Here is a 21653-nt window from a genome sequence, read left to right on the forward strand (position 1 = left end):
GAACCCAGCTGCCTGCTCCTCACAGGGCAGCATGCGAGGAGCCCAGGACCCGCCCCCTGGATCCTCAGGAGGTAACAGGGCTCTGGCCCACTTCTCCCAAACGCCACAGGTCTCTTTAGAGAGTGGCAGCACAGGGAACTGGGGCTTCCCTGGAGCCTCGGATGGTAAAGAATCTGCCTGCAATGCAGGAGACCCAGGTTCGATCCCTGGATCAGGAGATCCCCTGAAGAAGGGAATGGCAACTCACACCAGTATTCCTGCCTGGAGGATCCCATGGACAGAGGAGCCTGGCAGGCTAGAGGAGCCTGGCAGGCTAGAGTCCATGGGGATGCAAAGAATCAGACACAACTGAAGAGACTTAGCAGCAGGGTCACAGGGAACTATATTCAATATCCTGTGATAAGCCATAATGAAAAAAAATATTTTAAAAGAATATATATATATATGTATAACATCATACACATATGCTCTACATTGTGCTGTAGAGCAGAAATCAACACATTATAAATCAACTTCAGTTCAGTGAAAAAAAGAGAAAGTGGTGACTCATATTTCAGAGATGCGTACTAAAACAATTTACAGATTAAACACAATGTCTGGGATTTGCTTCACGATGACCAGGTGCGGGGGGTGGGGGAGGGAAGGAGGTGAGACACAGGTTAGAGCGGAGCGCCCACAAGCTGCTGGCCGCTGAAGCCAGTGATGGACGGGGGAAGACACTGCCACAGCCTCTCAAGCATTCTTAAATTTTCCAAAACAAAATGTTTAGGGGTGGGGAGGGAGACGGGAGGGAGGCTCAAGGGGGAGGGGACGTGTGTACACGTGGCTGATTCATATTGAGGTATGGCAGAAACCAGCACAATACTGTAAAGCAATTATCCTCCAATTAAAAATAAATCAACTTGAAAAAAAGGAAAAAAAAAAGTTTGGGGGGAAATGGGGAGGAGTGGGGGAAGTAATGAAATCCTCCATCTTCAACTCCCCATCCCCCCCAACTGTGCCAGAAATGAGTTCAAACAGCAATACAAACTTTCAGGAAAGAGCAGGAGGCAGGCACCCAGATGGGAAACACAATGAGAGACGACAGGGTAAAGATGATAATCAATAAAATAATTGATCATAATTCGAAATACTAGCAGCTCCTATTTGCCCAGGACTGGCTACATGCAGGCCACTGGATACAGGGGTTCACAAGTATCATTTCTTTACATAAAAATCCTATCAGGTAAGAGCTAAAACTATAAATCTCTTTGAAGAACACATCTCTGTAAATCTTCGAGACCTTGGATCAGACAATGGTTTCTGAGATATGATACGAAAAGTACAGGCAAAAAAAACCCCACAAAAACTAAACTGGACATCATCCACATCAGGAGCTTGTGTCCAGGATGCGACCTGCCTCGGACCTGGTGCTCTGCAGCGAGGGAGGGCCCGGGCATGGCCTCACCTCATCACGTTCAGGACCCAGGAAGGGGAAGCCTGTCCACTGGGCTGTGTCCTCCAACCCCGACAGGAGGACTGGGGATTCAGACGTGATGGACAGGTGGAAATCTATGCCTCTGAGGGCTAGGGGAGCTGGGATGGAGGAAGCACCACCGCACAGCAAGCTGGGCATCTCGGCTCTTCCCTAGGCCTCAGCTTCCTTCTCTGTCAAGCAAAGGTCACTGCTGGGAAGAGGTTACACATGTTAAGAGCTGAAGCTGCCAGACTTGGCACAGTCCTGCCTTCCCCACTTGCGAGGCTGGGCTTCCATAAGCCTCGGTCCTCACCTGTGCACAGCTGAGTTGGGCAGGTCTAGAACAGCAAACACACCGAAGCCTGGGGCCGGCGAGGGGGAGGAGCATGGAGAGGCTGGGAGTTGCCCTGACCTCCCACGAACAAGCGGTCTCCTTGCTGGGTCTCCAGGTGGCCGGCTGTTTGAAAGATGGTTTCCTGGGCAGTCACATCCAGCAGACACTGAGGCAAGCCCCACAGTGGGAGGAGCCGGAGGCCCTGTCCTTGGGGTGCTCTCAACCTCCATGGAGGCTGGACAGAAGACAGCACGTGGATGCTAGCAGCGGAGCACGTGCAGGGCTAGGTGAGCTAAGTGCCCGCTCCCCCACCAAGCACTCTGCATGTTAACCTGCAGCCTGGAGGGAGAGGCAGAGGAGCTTTTCAGAAGAATTTCAGAAAAATTCCTGCTGGCCAGGAAAAGTGGTCGGCTCGGGGGTGGGGGGGCAGGGGAACCAGGTTGGAAGCCATTCCTGAAACAAGGGATTTGACAGCACCCAGTTGGCTGGATAAAGTCCATCTCTTGGTTTAGTAATCGGCCTCCTTCCCTCCAGCGGCCTGTCCCCCACCCCGGGAAGAGGATGTCATGGGGGAGGACAGGAGCTCTGCACTGTGAGTAGGAAGGGAGCTCACTGCCCACGGCTGAGGACAGAGAGGGCAGGGCAGGGCCGGGCAGGGCAGGGCCGGACCAGGCTCAGGGGAGTGGCACTGCTCTTCTGCTTGATGGGGTGCTAGGTACACGGCCTATCTGTGGCAAAAAGTCCTCAAGCTGCTCACAACACGTACACTTTATGTTGTTATACTTCAGTTCCTAAGGGGGCGTGGGTGAGCTGGGAAGCAAGCACTGGACTAAACAGCAAGGCTCTGGTTATAGTTCCTGCTATGCACTGTGGCCTGCCTGGTGCTCACCCTGTCTAGGACTCCACTTCCCATGTGAAGTATCAAAAAGGGAAAATGGGACCCAATTCCACCATGCATCGCCCCCCATGGCCCTGGCAGCCATCAACCGAAAGTGGCGGTGACCCCTTGGGAGTGACAACAACCTTCTGTGCTGACCCCAGGGGGATTTCGGAATCTGGGTCATCACGTGGTTCCAGAAGCAGGTAAGCATCAGCATCAGATAGACTCAACATGCCACGCACAGAAGACACGCTCCAGGCAGACTCCCAGGATCCCAGGAGTCAAGGTCTGCGTTTCAGTTAACAGCCACCGAACGAACACTGAGGAAGAACTGAAATTACTTCCTTGTGGCTGTTAAAAATTACTTGTGGGGGTTTTTACGGGAACGGAGGTGACCTTGGGCTTACTCAGCATAATCTCACTCCTTCTGGTTCTTCCTGAGAGCATGACCTGAGCCCGGATGGTTGAGCTGATGCCACAAAGCCTGGCCGTTTAGCGGGCTCCTTCCACACCAAGTGGTGGGTGAAAGCCAGGAAGCTTCTGGTTCCTCTGGTCTTGATATCACGATGGGAGTCCTGGCAGGATGCTAGGATGTGTTACTATTATTGACAGCTACAACAGTAATCATGACAGCAGCTAGCTTTTCCTAAACACTCAGCAAGTGCAGGACAATGTCCTATACCTTGCAGGAACTGGCCTTTTATTCGTCACAACAACCCTATGCAGTAGGTCCTATGAACAGCCCCATTGGACAGATGGAGAAACTGAGGCTCAGAGACCCTCAGTACTTTGACCAGGCTCTCCCAGCTAGGAAGTAGCCAAGCCAGGATCTGAACCCATGCCCTTTGGCTCTAGAGCCCTCCAGTCAGTGAAGTAAGGCGTGGCAAAACTGGGTAAACAAAAAGAAGCATCTCAGTTCCAGCTGCAAGCCTGGGTCACTCAGGTTCATTCATTTTTTTAGAACTGTTTTAGAATTTTCCATTATTTAGAAATGGAAAATTATTATTTAGAAAAGAATTATTTAGAAAAGATGGGGCACTCTTAACATGGGCCCACAGATAACCAGGAGGCGAGGCGGAACCTTTCCTTTAAGCATCAAGTCATGATGGTTTAGTGGAAAGAAAACTATACTGGGAATTGAGGGCCCCAGGGTCTTCGACTCTTGGTGTCATGAACTAATTCTGTGACTTGCAAAAAAAAAATTACATTTTCTCATATCTGAAAACTTTCTTACTTTCTTTTAAAATTTATGTTAAAAGGAAAAAAGCAATAAGCCTTTCTCATGTTCTGCCAAGCCAAGCTGAGGCCTTTAGTCTGCTGGTTCCGCCGTGAGGCCGGGCACCTGCACATGGGGTCCAGCTCAGGGAAAGGCTAAAAAAAAGAGGAAAGGCTGTGGGCCCACCTGCTCCTCCGACCACCCCAGGGCCTGCACCCTGGTTCGCCCTGCTTCCAAAGGCCCCCAGGGACCTGGGGCAGTCTGCATCTGTCCCCAACCCTGGGTCCAGACAAACTGAAGACAGACCCTTCCTGGGAGAGCAGGCAAACGACACGGCCAGACGCCGGAGTCCACAGCAGCCTCTGTGAGGGGAGCTGCGTGGCACCGAGGGAAGGACTCGTGCTGGGTGCACAGGCGGGTGGCCGTGGGCGCTGCAGGGTTGAGGAAACGGGCCCCCGGAGGGAGGTCTAAGACTGCAGCGGCGTCAGCAGCAATGCCCCCTTCAGAGGCACACGCGCACTTCTGCAGAGAGTGAGACCTGTCACTGGAGGGCAGCTCCAGGTGACTATGAGATCATGAGCCGGGCCGAGCAGAGCTTTCTGGGAGAACCACCAACCAACCCTCTGGGCAAACCACTGACACCTGTCATCAACCAAGGCCAGGACCCAAGGTCCCCCCAGGCAAAGCCTTCTGACACCACTCCGAATACCCGCCTATTCATTAGGGCTTACAGAAAACCACTATCAAACATACTCCTGAAGAATCCACACTAGGCCCCAGTGGTGCTGTGATGTCACACAACGTGCCAGGCAGCCATGGCCCTAGCCAAACCCTAGCATGCGAAGCTGCTCAACAATCATATGCTGAGGGTCTAAAGAGGCAGTGGGATCTGGAACAAGGCTGGGTCTGACTCCTGCAGCTAAGCCTCGAGAGTGGGCTCCCAGGAGCCAAGAGAAGGTTGTGGCAGCATCCAGAATATACCAGAATATATATATTCATGTATACCAGAATATACAATGGACTGCCAAGTCCAGTCACGCAGTGTCATTTGCAGTCTACTGACCTGCGCATGCAGTATACAACCTATGCGACTGTCCCTGAGTCAGCCAAGGTTTGTACCTTCCAATCACTGGCAGACCACTTCCATCAGGCCAGCCACAGCACTGGGACAGTCCTGATCTCAGCACCAGGACTCTGAGACACTGTGAAAGTTAAGGTACAGGCAGAGTCTAGAAATTTGGGTTCAGGTCCTAGAATCGCTATTAATTTTACGTATGCTTCTGAAGGTCATAAGCTATTTGGACCTCAGTTTTCTCATCTATAAACCAAAGAGTCAGGATAACATTTAAAACATCCGTTCTGACTCTTAAGTTCTAGGATTCGTTGGTTCCACAATGTGATAAACAAAGAAGACAGCTCTTCAGGTACTGAATGGAGCCAGACTGGTACACAGGGGCCCCAGGCCTGCTGCCCTCGAGCTGTGCACAGCATGGTGACTGCACAGGACAAGCTCGCTGGGGTGGTGGGACAGAGCAGAGGGCAGAAAGCCAGAGGGACGGCACACGAGCAACAGACAGATGACAGCTCCAGGTCGGGGACAGATGCCCACCCGCTAGCTCAGCTAAGCCCACGCACACCGCGAGACTTTTCTCTGCCATCACCAGTTGCCTCTCCATTCCCCCTCAAACTAGCCAGGCATCTAGACGACACCCTGCACCCACTGCTGCTTCTCTAACTCTTCCCAAATGGCTCCCGGGGAGAGCAGGGCTTCCCATCAGCAGGCGCCTCGGTTTTAATGAAACCTCGTTTGTATTCCAGAGAGCTCTCAAGTGTCTGAGCGCCCAGCCTGAGGCCTCCCAGACAGCACGAGACCAGGGAGGGTGACAGTGTGTGTGTGTGTGTGTGTGTGTGTGCGTGTGTGTGTGTGACAGCACGAGACCAGGGAGGGGGAGGGTGTGTGTGTGTGTGTGTGTGTGTGTGTGTGAGACAGCACAAGACCAGGGAGGGTGACAGCGCGTGTGTGTGTGTGTGTGTGTGTGTGTGTGTGTGTGTGTGTGTGTGTGGTGTCTTCAGCCACAGAGCAGCCACATCCCACCCCCTCTCACTGGGGGCTCATAAGTGGACAGAGATGTGGGGTGACTGATAATAATCGAGTAGGGCAGTGTTGCCATGTTGGGGTGTGGGTAGAGGGAGTAATCCAGCTACGGGGGAGAGGGGAAGAGGGGAGGAGAGAGGGTTTCTGGAAGTCAGTGACGCCGAGCCACAAAGGGTCACAGGCATGGGACACACGAAAAGACATTCCAAGCAGAGGAGACAGCAAAAACAGAGGCATGGGGTGAGGCCGCCCACGTGGTTGGGTGGACAGAGCTCTCAAAGGGGAGGCTACGTGAAGACAGCAGGGAGAGACAGCTGGAGACGGACCAGCCACGGGGTTTGGACTTGATCCTAAAGCAACAGGTTCTGGGCTGGGGAGTGACGAGCCAGCCCTGAGCTTGGCGGTGACTCGTCCAGCGGTGTGCAAGGCTAAGTGGCTGAGCTTGGAAGGGACGTGTCCTGGGCAGCGTGTCAGGCAAAGCGCTGGCCTTGGGGGCACGTGTGCCAGATTTCACCGGACAGGAAGAACCGAGATGCTGCCTGACCTTTGGCACAATATTGTGTGTGACCTGGCAGAGGTTCTGAAAGGAAAACGATGGTGCAATTTACCCCTCAGCCTATTTTGCTCTTCAGACCCGTTATTTAAACCCAGGAGCTCAGGCCAAGAGGCCAGGCCCTTCTCGCACAGGGAGTACGGAGGAGAAAGACTGGGTGCACACGAGTACTAGACAGGAGCAAGGTGAGCAGGTTCAAGGCCCAGGCAGGCTGAGTGAGCCTGGCTCACACACTGCCCTTCCCAGGACCCTGAGTGCCCAGCAGGAAAAAAACAACAGGATGAGGAGGTGAGTACTAGGTCCCGGCACGCTTGGATTCTCTGTGACTTGGTGCCAAATGAAACTGATTAGAAACACCTCCCAGAGGGGTGGAACAGGGGCAGGACTTGCTTGGTGGGAGTGCTGCTGGCGCAACTTCTATGGAGAGACATTGGGAAACGGCCAAAATTAAGACATAAACTCAGCATTTCTATTTCTAGGTATTTTTCCCACATAATTCCCCACATGGGCACGCAAAGATGTATATGGTCAAGGATATTTACTCCCTACAGCATTTTCAAAACATGACGGGAACCGTTCTAAGTGTCCAGCAGTAGAGGATGGGTTAAGAAAAGGATTTAAGGCCATTTGATGGAATACTATGCAGCCATTAAAAAGAATAAGGCAGCCTGAAGGAAGGACTGCTATAGAATCATTTCCAAAACAGACCACACAAAACAATGGCTTTGTGAGGGGATGGGATGACCGCCTTTGCTCCCGAACACAGAACTCCCTGAAAAGGCTCTGGGTTGCTGCCCCCTACCCCCCAGACGGGGACTGGATGCCTGGGTAGCAGGGTGAGGAAAAAACTCCTTAAATTTGCCACACGTGCTAGCTACGCCAGATGGTGGAGAGCCAGACAGAGAGGACGCAGGGAAAGCCACACCTGAGGAACCCACCAGAGCCACAGAGCATGAACAGGCTGGTAGCACTCACGGTCCCAGGGGAGAAGGCGGGAGAAACACTGGAGTGTTCACGAGGCTTCCTGCAACAGAGCACCAGCCATAACCCCCACCTGTCCCTGCTGGGAAACAAGCCCCAGAACAAGGGTTTCAGAAAGGGCAGGACACTGAAAGAATCCAGAGATGAACTATACGGGACCCGTGCCACGGACAGAGCTGAGGGAAACCCCTTCTAGACAGGAAGAGGGGAGGGGGCTGGGGGACTAGGGGAAGACTGCCTGACGGGGTGAGATGGGCCTGAACATCTTGGGTGTGCCAAGTGCCCACCAGTGGCCTCCAGGTCACAGGCCCTCATCCCATCCCAAAGCCAGATGCCACCCACAACCATCCACCCCTGGGTCATCTTCCCAGACGGTCTGCAGCATCACGCGCCTCGCTCAGCCATCAGAGAGAAAACCACGGTCCCCATGGTAGAGACATTGCTGTTCACAGAACTGATGGAAACTCCATGAAGAAAAGCGATCCCACCAACGGATAACCCCTGAATGTTGAGGAAGAGAGGGCGGGGAGGAAACGGAACACTTTACCATCTGAGACAACAAACACCCTCTCCCCTCCTTCCCAGGCCCCGGACTAGAACAATACCCCTCTTTCTGCCCCTGGACCTCAGCATCAAATCTGTAGGCGTCCTCTACCTCCCGTCTGCGGGAGGCTGGCAAGGTGCCCGGGCCAGGCTGTGCACCTGAACAAAGCCACATGCCCTGTCACAGTGCCAGGGCACTGCTCAGGCCCTCGAGCAGGCAGAGACTGCGGCCACACACCAGCTTTGGGACCGGTGGGGGATGTGCATGGCTGGGTGCCTCCGGGAGAAGGCACCTCTCCAGGGGCTGACTCTCAACCAGGACAGGCTGGCATTTCCACTCAGCGGCCACTGGTGGGACTGGAGGGGGTCCCAGCGGCATCACAGCTGAGCACAGTGAACACCAGAGAGGGGCTGCCTGGCCCCAGGAGCTCGGTGTCAGCCCAGCTCAGCAGCGGCCCCCTCACTCCCGAAGCACCTGTCCTAACCCCGTGCGCCTTCTCCACCCACCTGTTCAGGTGAGCCGGTGGAGCAGCCCCTGCCCTCGGGCCGCATCCCCGGAACCAGGCCAAAAGCCGGCTCTGCCCGCCCCACCCAAGGCTGCAGCCTCCAGCCAGATTCGGACTCTCGGCTCCCCGAGGCCTGCAGGGTCCTTGGCCTGCTCCGTTGGGTGTGCCAGGTTACCACCAGGACTTAGGATGCCCATGCCACTGTCAGTGGGGAGACAGAGGAGTTGCCTGGAATCACAGCAGAGTTTGCAGGGTGCCGCTGAACTCTGGGACCCAGGGCCACTCAGGCCAGGGAGGCCCCTCACCCCTGCACTCAGCTGCCTTCCCAGCCTCTGGATGCAGGAGAACAGAGACGGCTGTGGCTGCCAACCGTGACCCTGGCAGTGACCCCGGGTGCTGCAGACCACTGTCTCACTTCCAGCTGCACATCTCTGCCCTCTCCTGAGCAGTGGCAGTCGCAGGCCCGGGCTGGACACTCTCACTCGCCACTGTGCTGGGCTGCACCAGCCTATTCCAGGCCCACAGGCCCCCGTACCATCCTGACACACCCCCTCGGCCTGCTCCACAACCTCTCCCTGCTTACCAGGCTTTTAGGCCCCAGCTCAAGTGTCACCTCCTCAGAGAGGTGATAAGAATCTCCAGGTTATGACAGGCCTTGATTTTTCTTCTTCTGAGAACTTGCCACAGGCTTCCCCAGGTGGCACAGTGGTAAAGAATCCACCTGCCAATGCAGGAGATGCAAGAGACACAGGTTCGATCCCTGGGTCAGGAAGATTTGCTGGAGGAGGGCATGGCAATCCACTCCAGTATTCTTGCCTGGAGAATCCCATGGACAGAGGAGCATGGCGGTCTACGGTCCACAGGGTCACAAAGAGTCAGACACAACTGAGCAACTCAGCACACACACAGCACAGAACTTAATCATGATTGGAGACTATATTACTTTTCCTCCATTTACTTATGTTTTGTTAGTATGAACCCTTGCCTCACCTATAGCAACACACACACACGCGCGTGCGCGTGCGCGTGTGCAAGCTAAGTCGCTTCAGTCATGGATTATAGCCCACTAAGCTCCTCTGTCCATGGGATTCTCCAGGCAAGAATATTGGAAGGTCGTGCCCTTCTTCAGGGAATCTTCCAATCCAGGGATCAAACCCATGTCTCGTATGTCTCCGGCATTGGCAGGGTGGTTCTTTACCACTAATGGCACCTGGGAAGCTCCCCGCCACACACACCAAATACAGATCTGTGCGGACAGGGGTTGTGTCCACCTGAACTGTCTTATTTTTTGTATCTGTGATGTCTTTTAAGATTCCTGGCACACAATAAGTGCTTAATTGAGGCTTGTGGAATAAATGACATAATGGTTATTTGACAAATGATCTCACGGATCAATGGAGAGACAGAGATACAGGCCAGGACAGGGACTGGGAGCCAGAGGGTGTGGGAGGCCTGAGGCAGGGGCCTGGACCCGAGCCAGCATGGGAAGGTCCTCCTGCCCCACTCTGTCCGTCCCCAGAGGACAGAGGTCGGCAGCCCCAGCACGTGGCCACCAGAGCAGCTTCACTCTTGGCTGGTGAGAGGCTTTGTGATTTATTACACGAAGCTGAAAGAAACCACACAGGCTTTAATCGTGGGCACACAGACCACACGGGTTGCACAGAAGCAAGTCAGTAGGTCATGGCCCCACACAGGCCAGGAGGAGCATGGAAGAGACCTTCCTACCATAGACGTTCCTGAAATGACGAACCCACCGACTACAAACCTCTTGGCTGGAGTTCTCGATTTCCAAAACCCAAAACCCAGGAGCCCAACACACCCACAGGACCAAGCTAAGGAACCCTGAGATGATGTGTACATCACATCACGTGTACACAAACACAAAACGTGTACACACTTGTACACATCACAAAACTTGTACACAAGTTTTCCCTACCATTTGGGGAAAATGTACTATTAGCAAACGTTCTAAAAGCCAGCAAACCACCAACGCTGTGCCGTGAAAAACTGTCTACACACACAGAGGGAAGGCGGCCAGCTCCCAGAGTGAGCTCAGGCCCTGGGGCGGTGTCCCTTCCCCTGCCGTACAAAGTCCAGCTCTGCTCTGGGCAGGTAACAGGGTCATAAAGTTGAGCGTCTCCCTAGAGGGCCGGCCTCCCTCTCCACAGAGAAAGGCCCTGCAGACAGTTAACGGCCCCAAAGGGCACCACGCTCCCTAGGGCAGAAAGAGCGATTCACAGCCACCGCCTGGTGGCCTGGCCTGGGCGCACAATGGCCAGATTGTGTGGCTACCTCCGCCGCGGGAAGAGGGGCCTCCTGACCTGGGGCAGCTGTCACGGGGAGGCTGACCTCACAGCCACCCCAGGAATCCTGTCCTGGGGCCAGGGCCACCAGATCCACCCAGCTCTGCCTCCCTGGCCTCCATCCAGCCAACATTTATTTCATCATCGGGTGGCACCAGCAGGGTCAGAGTCTGGCACGGCCAGACAGTGACCCGGCATCACTGGCCCTCGCCGCCCAGGGGTCTGTCAGTGGGCAGGCCTTGGCCCCTCTGAGGCATCTCTGAAAAGAACACAAGCTACCTTCTTCCTCAGTGACTATAAGCAAGTGATTTAATAACTCCCTTGGGCCTCAGCTTTGTCACATGAAAAATGGGGAAGTAATTCCATTTTTCCATGGATTGATATAAGTACCAAATAAGATATGAGATGTGCAATGCCCATGGCCGAGAGGGCCCCTTGGGATGTGCTCAAGAAAATGTGGCCTCTTCCATGGCTCCATGGTGACCACCTAAACCCTTCACTGGTGCTCAGGGTTACTATTCTGAGCCCTCTCCTGAAGGTCCACAGGTTACCAGGTGCTGCCCCCAAAATGGACAGAAACTCACTTAACTTTTGATCGGTTCAGATGTTATCTTCTTCATCAGACTAGAAGGCTGCCAACAGTAAAATCTATTGCTTCTGCTACTTCTAGTGGGTGCCCACAGTACACAGTCCCGTGCTGGCAGTGGCTCGGTGCTTGTCTGAGGGTGACAGGCTTTGAGTCAACACAGCTATGAATCATTTCAGAGCCGCAGGGGCCGGAGGAGAGCGGAGCTGGGGTCTTAGAGGTGATTGCCGCTGTTCATAGCAACAGCCTTTCTGCTTGGGCACCACTGTTCTCAGGTCACGTCTTCTGTTGCCGTGCTGGCATCTTCCCGGTACGGCCAGGGTGCAACTGAGGCCCCAGTGGGTCAGCTGGTGAAGAGTGGAGCCTAGCACAGTACCCAGAGTCCCCCTGAAGACCACCCGGCCCTGCCTCTAAGGCTACAATCAGTCCACTCTTCCGCTCTGCTGTCACAGAGCTCAGCTTCCATTTGGGGACACTTTCGTAATCACGGTCTAATTGACTCCAATTACAGTTAAGAGCTCTCAAGTTGGCTGGGACCGAAAGTCACAGATAAGGTTGCTAGAGCAGTACTACTGCCATGGAATAATAATAATAATAATAATAACAGGGACGTCCCTGGAAGTCCAGTGGTTAAGACAAGAACGGGCCACATTAAAAAAAAAAAAAAAACTTAAAAGATTTATTTTTAAAATACCTTTAAAAGAAATAAATTATATAAATATTTAAAAGGAATATTAATAGCAATAATAATAAGCCTATGTGACTCAGGGGTCACTAAAGGCTCCGCCTGGGCAGATGGCCTTACGCCTGCTCTCACACACCAGGTGCTAACAGTAAGGGTGGTGAACGCTTCCACACGCTCAGCACTGGCACCCGTCTTGAGGGCATCATGCCTGTGAATGTGTTTCAGCACCTTTTTTATGTTTTCAAAGAAAAGGGCCCCGGGTATTGTTGTTCACCGTGTTCGGCTCCCGGGCCTATAGGCGGCTCTTACTCCTCTGATCCCAGCAGGCACTCACGGGCCTAGAGGATCCGAGTGGCCACCAAACTGTCAAGAGTCCCCGGGCACCTGTCACTTTGGGGCAGAGACTAAGAGCCATGACGAGCCTCTCTGAGGTGTTCTAGGCTGTGAACAATGAGTAGTCCTAACCACTGGGCCACCAGGAAGCTCCCAAAGAAGGTGTCTTATATGATTCCATGAACAGCAAAGTCCAGAACAGGGAAAGAGAGCGTCACAGGTGTGGGTGGGTGCAGGGACCCCTGGAGGGAGAAAGGGGCTCTGGGGGTCAGCTGGGAGCAGGCATGAGGAGAAAGGGGGCTGGACGGGCAAAAACTGAGACAGAGGCAGGAACTGGTGGCTGTCTATGGCTGGGAGCATGTGGGCTGTGCTGGCCCAGGCTGCTCAGAGGCTGGCCAGTCGTGGCTGAGCAAGGCATGCCAAGGACGGAGGGGCCCCCAGGGTGAGGAGGGGGCACTGCTAAGCCTCAGATGGCATGAGTCCCTCTCAGTCTCAGAAAACCGCCAGGTTCCAATGACTGCAGGGTCCCTACTACCCCGAGCTCATCCTGAGCTGGCAATTTCCCCTCCCAAGCAGGGCCTCTCTTTCCACTTAAATCTGATCTTATCACTCCCACCCCCAGCCTGCAGGACAAAGTCTAAGCCCTGCAGCCTGGTGTGAAATGCACTCTCTCCACTCTTCTCTGCCACCGTGCAGGTCCCCAGGTCCGAGGGCACGCCCACATGCAGCCATCAGAGCCCGGCGAGCCGGCCCAAGCCCACTCCCTCCTTGGGTCTGCTCCCAGCTGCGCCCTGGAGCCGCCAGGGACCCGCCAGGGTGTCCTGCACGCCCCACACCCAAGATGCTCTTCAACTTCACAGACACACGGGCACCAAGGGCAGCAAAGGGGAGACCAGGGGAGCTTGAAGCAGATCCCCAAATGGAGAGACTGGCCAGAATAACCCACCAAGAATTACAAACCTCCAAACAGTCGGAAGGAAAAGTGCAAAGTTTTGAGGGCCTCAGACAGGGAATGTCCCTGCAGTCGGCTAATTGGAGAGACTTACCCCAGGAAGGGGCACCTGATCCTGGGGGTGGGGACGAATTCCATCCACTCCATTCCCACTCCAGGGAACAGCCTGTGCAGAGGCACTGAGGCGGAAAAGAGCTCAGAACTTGAGCAAGGAAGGGACGGGCGGGACAAGATGAGGCTGGGGAGGGAAGGAAGGAGGCTGTGGCCAGACTGCAGGCCCCATGGGCCACGACAGAGCCTGCAGTCTTTATTATCATCACTGCAGTGAGACAGTTTCTAGCCAGGGCCCTCGGGGACCAGCTCGGGGTGTCTCCTAGCTCATCACTCAGGGGGCCACAAAGGCAGTTCCTGGCTTGCCCAGACCTCTCCTCCAGGCTGGGAGGGCAGGGTGGGAGTGTGGATGGGCTCAGCAAGTAGTAGTGTGCCGCTGCAGAGACAGCGGTCCTTGAGTCCACACTGGGGGTCTGGGGGCCATTAAGGACTTAACGCCCTCCCAGCTAATGGAGATGAGTAGAAAAGGTGACAGTCCAAACCCAAACCTCTTTCCCGCAAGCTCATTCAGGGAAAACCCCAGGAAGCTCTACCTGGCCGAGTCGCCTGCCCCGAGGAAGATGATCGCTCGCCATAATGCTTCTATCCATTCTGGGACGGCAGCAGCAGAACCATGCCCCACGCGACACCTGACAGCCAGCCCTGGATGCTGCAGTGAGTCGGTTCTCGCTGCTCCCCTGAGGCAGCCGCTCTGGATGCCAGGAGACCCCTGAGCACTGGGACCAGGACCTTCATACCACCCTAACCCCACTCGTCCATGTGGATGCGGCCCCCAAGGGACCTCTGCCCAGGTCGGTTCACTGATACCTGAATCTCGGGGCAGGGCCTCGGTGGCACCAGGCTGCCGGCTCCACAAGAACCTTGGCACAGGAAAACAACTGAATCATCCCCATGATTCTCCAAGCCAAGCCCTCTTGAGGCCACTATTTTTTTTTTAAAGGAGGGGGATGGCAGGCAGCAGCTTGGGAGCTGGTTTCTATGGCAACCAGCTTCAGTGATCTGTATAAACCCCAGACCCCCAGTCCCCAACCTGTCCTCAAGAACAGTCAGAAAAAAAAAGCATAACCTCTCAGCTCTGAGAATTCCTTTCAATCCCTGGGCCCTGGAGGCTTAGTAGGAGCATCCCATGAGCAGAATGCTCTAGAGTTGTCCAGAAACATCTCAGAAACATATCTATCTTGACCCATGCAGCCCCAGGCCACTTCCCCAGGGACCTGAGCTGTGCCTTTGGAGGAGGCCCTTTGAGCTGCGCCCCTTCTGAGCCACATCACCTTTCTCTGTTTTCTTACGACAAAATGCAGAAAGGCCAGTGTTGCAAACCCCAGCCCCAGGGCCCTGCTTCCCGGCCTCTGAAGTCTGAACATTCCTCTGCCTCTACTGGCCCTGGGCCCCTCCCCCCATGCCTCCTCATTCAGGTCCCGAGAATAAACATTAAAACAGGCGTCTGAAAACAACGGCGTAGTCAAGGTTAAGTCTGTCAGCCTACGGCTCGGCTCTGAACTTGAACCTCGTATCTCGTGCAGGGTGGGATGACCAGCCTCGTATCTCGTGCAGGGTGGGATGCCCAGGGCAGCGCCAATAGCACCGGGCCCCGTGGCGCTGAGCGGCCTCACCTGGCACCTCTCAGCCCTCCTCTCCACCAGCCCCTGCCCGTCTCCTCTCCTCTCGGGGCCTGCATGATGCGCGGCCTGTCACCCTTCTCCCCAAAGGACTGTTCTCTTCACAAAAGAGGAAACGTCCCAGCCTTATCAGATATCCGCTTCATGCTCAAGCACAGATGGCAGTGAAAACTTATCCCAGAGATACCCAGGCTGGAAGGTTATCCTGAGGTCACCCCAGCCACCTGAGGGCAGCTGTTCTGTGTGCCCTGGGTGAGACAGACTCCCGAGACCAGCTGAGACCCCCCGGGACACACAGCTGGTGGCTGAAACCCTTGAAGCTGCAAGTCCCCACATCCCCCACGATGTGATCGCTCCAGAACAGGAACTCGGGGCACCCAGTTCCCCTTTACTGTTCAGCACCACCTGCCCTGGGCTGTGGGCTGTGTGTCTGCTTGTGGGGAGCAGGGGATGGGAGGTCCCCCAGGGCTGGTCGTTCTGTAACCCCCCAGGGCAATGGGCTGGGCTGGGGGCTGCGGTCCTTCATCTAAGAAAGTAATGATGGTGGTGGAGCTGCTGGAAGAACTCAGCAAACATCAGACCCGTCTATGTACTCAGGCGCTTACTGCTCACAGCAACCTTCTCATAGCATCCTAAGAAGCAGCAACCCCATTTCACAGAAGAGGAGACGAAGGCTCAAGGTCACATGCTCACCCTGGCCTTGACCTTCCAATCAAGCACTCACTGGGACCCAAGCACTGTGTGAAGCACTCTCACACGCATCGTGTTGTTCACTGCTCAGAACACCACTGTACAAATACGAAAACTGAGGCTTCGGAGGAGCCCAAATACCTTTCTCCATGGCCCCCAGCCCTTTGGGAGAAGGGTAGGGGAGTGGATCATGTCAGGCTGCTGGCCAAAGTCACTGCAGGGCACCACCTACGAACAGCACGCCTCTGCAGGTGCATGCGGGAGGGGAGGGGACACCAGCGGGGCCACACACAGGCCCCTGGGGCTCATGGGAGTCTGACATGGTCAGTCAAGGAGGGAGCGAGGCTGGCTGAGGTCACCAACCCGGGACACAAGGGCAAAAGAAACTGCTGTCAGCAGGAGGGCTGCTGTGTGGCGATGAGATTCCCCTTTGTCCTGATAAGGAAGGACAGAATGTCACCCCTCCAGTCATCACGCTCTGAAAAGTGCTGGTTCGAGCATCCCTCCCACTGGGAAGGCCCTGGATCTCAAGTGCATTTTTCACTGATAACATGACCTTGTTTTTCATGACCCCAAGCTGCTTTCCTGAGGAATGAATCACGCTCTTGTCCACAACAGAGAAAACACAGGGCAAGTCGGTGGGGGCGACGGCAGCAGCGCTCAAGGCGGCGAGCAGGTCACTGTGGGGTCAGGGCCCAGGACACTGGGGAACAGGGGGAAGGGAGGAGGGAAGAGCCAGGGAGACTTGATCGGAGCTCAGAGATGCGCCTGCGGGTTCAAAGCCCTAAGCACACAGAGGGTCTTCTCCACTGGGGCAGGATTCAGGGGCCCAAGGGCGGCCGTTGCAGCTCAAACACCCTCGGGGAGTCCTTTTCTTCAAGGGTGGCAAGAGGGTTCCCACCTCTATGCCAACAGAGCACCTGCAGCTGTGGCTATGTGTGCACGGAGGAGGCAAGGGCATGATTGGACTGGGCAGCGCCCTGATCAGTAAATCATATCTCTAAAGGTAGACGGCAGACGGGGGTGGCGACAAGCAGGCCCGTCTTACCTCCAAAGACAGAGACCCTGGCAGGGAAGGGCCCGACCACATGCCCATGTCTTGGCAGAGGCAGAGCCGTATCTACGGTAACCCAGCAGGACAGCTCCACAGCTTCAGAGAGGCACAGAGCCGTTCCCAGCCACCACTCCCCACCACCCTGACCCCCTCCCCCACGCACCTGGAACCTGTGCACCAGCTCCAGGGCCTGGCTGTCATTCTGATCAGCTTCGAGGATGACATCGGTCAGCTTGTGGATGATGACGTCCAGGGGGCCCTGCTCCTCGATCGGCCGGCTCAGGTTCAGCTGCGAGAGGGAGACACAGACAGAGAAAGAACAACTTGAGCTCGGAGCCCGTGGCCTCGTCTATCCCATCCTCTCTGCACGTCCCCAGGGCATGGAGCGCGAGGAGGGCCGGCACTCGCAGGACAGGACTGGACAGGACTCGCTGAGGCCCTGGAACTCCTCCAGGGCAGGCCCCGTGTTTGTGCTTCTGTCCCCGAGTGCCAGGCTGCCTGGGACATAAAAGATACACAGGTGGAGTCGGGGTGACCAAGGAGCTACGGGTTAAGCGAGAGTCACTGTGAGAGCATTTACTGGCCATACTGCAGCTGCCCCCACCACCTGGGGCCTCTCGGGTGGGGACACCAGGTTTCGGTAAGGTCAAGTCCAATGACTGAAGTCACAAGGCCAGACCTGAACTGAGATCCAAGCAGACATTCTCCCCACGAAACTACCCACGGTCTCGGCAAAGCTGTGATCTGTGTGAATCTAAGAGCCACCGCTCTGTGAGGCTGGCCGCTGGCACTTCACACTGGGATCAGGGCTGGCCTTTGATGACAAAGAGAGGGATGCAGGGCCACCTGGAGTCCCTGAGTCCCCGGCTCACCCTGCTCCACTGGGGAACGTGTTTATTTTTTCAAGAGCATGGGGTTTGGAAGATCGGGTCCTGGGGGAGCCAGAGCTGCTGGCTGACAGCCGGCATCCCAGACCCCCAAGACGGGAGCACCTACCAACAGCCGGGGCCGCCTGACAATGCGCTTCCTGGCCGCCAGATGTCTACCGCCTGGCACGCGGCCGCCACCACCTGCAGGGCTGTGCTCTTGGAGGCGGCGGCGCCAGCTGATCACCTGGCTGACCCCTCAAGTGGCCTCAGTGGAAGCCAGAGAAGGCCACCAGCCCCACCCCTGCCCTCCGTCCCACTCCCCCAGTGGGGCTCCCTCCAGGATTCCAGGCTGTTTGTTTCAAAGTCATTAGGGAGGAGATCATGATGACAGCTCCAGGGAGGCTGGGTGCTAAAAACCTATGTCCATTTGTTACTTTTTATTTTCCAGCCACACAGTGAGAGGCAATCCCACACATGACAGAGGAAAACACAGACTTCTGAAACCTGCCAAGGACTTCGCAGGGAGAAAGCAGGGCCAGAACTGAAGCTGCGCCAGCCACCCAGCCCCCAGCCCGAGTCCCGTGCCCGCTGTGCCCCAGAGCCACGACCGCCTGGGTGCCTTGCCCTCTGGCTGCTGGCCACGTCTGGCCCTTTGGAGGCACCAGCAGAAGATGGGAGAGAGGATGGGACAGGAGTCCGGGTGCTTGTCCCCACCATCCTCACGGCCCCAACATCTCCCTTGAGCAGGGCGGCCCCTCTCCCAAGACCACCACTGTCTCTAGGCTCTTCCCTCCCCTCGTTCCCTTGGGCCTGGGGTGGTGACACCCCACCACTTTGGGGCGCCTCACCACCTCCTGCTGGCTCCTTTGACCCCGCCCATGCTATGTCATCTTCCTGATTTAAACTCTTTTTCCATTAAAGCTTCAGAATGCACCAGGTCTTTCCTGTTGATAGCCTTAACTCCTCTTTTTTATTGTCTTCCAGGAAAGATGTTAAGGGATTTTCCCTATTAAAAAAAAAAAATTTCATGGACTTCACAAAAGGAAAATACTGAAGAACACTGATCCCTCGATGTTCTAGCCTGTGTACAAAACAAAACAGCAAAAATCAGACCAGCTGAGCAGCTGCCCGTCTTCCAAGACTCCTAGATGGGGAAGGGATGTGGTACTTGTCCTCACAGGAGGGCCAGGAGCTAGAGGTGACAACTATACCTTCACAGACCAGGACCCCAAGAGCCGAGGAGAAAAAATGACTGGGTAAAGCCTCATGGTTGGGAAATGACCCAGTGGGACCTGGACAAACAGCAACACAGATGGGCTTAGCCTGCAGCCAAGCTGCCCATGTCCTGGGGCCTGTGCCAAAGCCTAGCAGAGTCCCAGGGCCTCAGTTTCTCCTTCGATAAAAACAGGAAATGCCAAGGATCTTTCCAGTTCTGTCCATACATTCATTATTAATTTCCATCCAATGCTACTTCCCAAGAAGAAAAAAAAAACAAAAACAGGATTGGAAGGAAGGCAGAGCAGCCAGTGGCAAGTGGGAACATGGGCAAGGAACAGCTCATTCTCAGAGCTGCCCATCTGCCCTGTAACCAGCGGCTCCACTGTGACAGGCACCGAAGCAAGAGGCCAACATTTTCAGACCGAGACGGCTACGGGCGGAAGAGCCTGGGTCACGTGGGAGGCTGGGCAGGGCGCCCCAGGCCTCAGAAACCCCATCCCAGAGAGAATGTTTCCTGTGCAGCAAGAAGGGACAGAAGCCAGCCCCTGAGAGGACTCTAAGGTCCCCACACCTCTGGGGAAGGAGGTGGGCAGGAGAGGCCCCGGGCTCATGCTCGCCCGGCATCACCCAAGGTCTGTAGACCTGACAACTGTGGGCTGTTTGCAAAATAAGCTCCCTGCGTTCCCGGCCACTCTGCTGAAGGTAAACAGCTGAGTTTTGGAAGCTGGCCACTGTCCTTTGTGTATTTTCCAAGAGTTTTTGTGCCAGTGAAACCCTTTCACGAGAGCTGCGGCTCTGGACACACGTCAGGCCTGGCTAGTCCCCGCTCCGCATCCTCGCTGGGGCCCGAGCAGAGCTGTCCGTGGCTCCAAAAGGCCCTCCTGTACCAGCCTTCCTCAGAGGACCGGAGGAGCCGCGGAAGCCCTGAGGGGGTCTACCCCAAGGAGCCGGAGCCTTGGCAGCCTTGAGGGGGTCTACCCTAAGGAGCCGGAGCCTTGGCAGCCCTGAGGGGGTCTACCCCAAGGAGCTGGAGCCTTGGCAGTCCTGAGGGGGTCTACCCCAAGGAGCCAGCAGTCCCTCCCCACTGGCTGGGAAGGGGGAGAAGGTCTTCCAGGGCTGCACCCTCAGATCCTAGGGGAGCCAAAACTGCTGTTGGTCAGCAGGCCCCGGGCACCCGTGGGAGAGAACCTAGGACCCTGCAGAGGAGGGGACCCTCAGAGGGGACTGGGGGTGCCACAAAAGAGGGGACCCCTCACAGAGGGAGGGTGTCCCAGAAGAGGGGCCCTTGGGTGGGGGGTGCTGCAGAGAATGGAATCCTGGGACCAGCGGGGTCGGGGGGTGGGGGGAGGCACCTCAGAAGCTTCCTTTCCCAGATGGGGCGGGACTGGGAGCCAGGGCGGAAGTAAACTCACTTCAAGTGTGTCATTCGCTTTTTCTGACCACACTCTGCTCACAGAAAAGGAAACTCTCCCAGGGGACCTGTCCTCCTCCTCAGAGAGGGTCCGACTGGGCCCCCTCAGCCAGTCACGGGGTGTCCGGACAGAAGGGCCCCCCTGTAGTGGCTGCAGGCGCCACGTTTCCAAGTCACGCCACCCTGAGAGGCCGGCGCTGGATGGTGCTCTGCGAGCGCTCGGGATTCGGAGAAAACAAGGGCCCACTGTTTCCTCAGTGACGAAGGCGCTGAGGCAGGCGAGGGTGGAGGGAGGCCCAGGAGGAGATGGGACAGAGGCCCGCAGACCCCAGAGGCCCAACAGCCACCTCTGACCTTGGGAACAAGCAACCCCGTCGTGATCCAAGGGGAGCTGGGCGCTTGCCTCCCGCCCACCAGCTGGCTGAGGAGGACAGGATGCAACGGTGGGCACCTGGACACCCCTCCTGGCTCAGCTGCCTCTGTGCCTCGGTTTCCCCTTTCATAAAATGAGAATGTCATAACTGTGACTTCCAGGACTGGTCTGTGAGTTAGAACATTCCATTTACAGATGTGGCACCTAAGCCCTCTAGAAAACTTCTGCTTCAGCTCGATCACTCGTTAACTTGACAAGTATTTTCTGGGCCCCTCCTGTGCACTAGGCACAGATGTCCCCTGCCCTCTCATCGCAGGGCCTCAGGGGGACTGTTCACCCTGGACACAGCCCCAGCTGCCCCAGACCTGCACGGGGCGGTGCTCCCCTGCCACAGTGAGTCCTCTGCCTGGAGTGCCCACCCACAACCTGTAGCCTCTGGTCCACACACGAGCTCTTACTAGTCTCCCAAGTCCCAGGATAGAAGTTCGATCCTTTTCCAGACTTCTGAACTCCTCGTTTCCCAAACAAGAAGGCTTAATGGCTCCTTCATCTCACCAGTGTCCCTGAAATGCTATGCACATCCCTCCAAGATAGCACCCTAACTTCCAGGCACGAAGTAGTTTCTTTAACCTTTTGTCCCTTCCACAAGATCCTGAGATTCCCCAACGACCAGGGCTGCAACCTGGCCTCTCCAGGACCTAGAACCAGGCCCCAAGCAAGAACTAGGCTGTTGCTGTTGTTCAGTCACTAAAGTTATGCCCAAGTCTTTGAGACTGCATGGACTGTAGCCTGCCAGGCTCCTCTGTCCATGGGATTTCCCAGGCAAGAATAATGGAGTGGGTTGCCATTTCCTCCTTCAGGGGACCTTCCTGACCCGGGGATTGA

The 21653-nt window shown here is 55.7% G+C and overlaps 1 protein-coding gene across 1 annotated transcript in view; it reads right to left on the reverse strand.

Moving 5' to 3' along the window:
• The window catches only part of ITPK1 (inositol-tetrakisphosphate 1-kinase), a 162882-nt gene that overhangs the window by 47719 nt on the left and 93510 nt on the right, over positions 1 to 21653 (reverse strand). Inside the window, exon 4 of the mRNA XM_070357875.1 lies at positions 17061 to 17186. Coding sequence (XP_070213976.1) covers positions 17061 to 17186 — 126 coding nt within the window. The remainder of the gene's footprint in view (positions 1 to 17060; positions 17187 to 21653) is intronic.

This window comes from Bos mutus, chromosome 21 (genome assembly GCF_027580195.1).
Source record: "Bos mutus isolate GX-2022 chromosome 21, NWIPB_WYAK_1.1, whole genome shotgun sequence".
NCBI lineage: Eukaryota > Metazoa > Chordata > Mammalia > Artiodactyla > Bovidae > Bos > Bos mutus.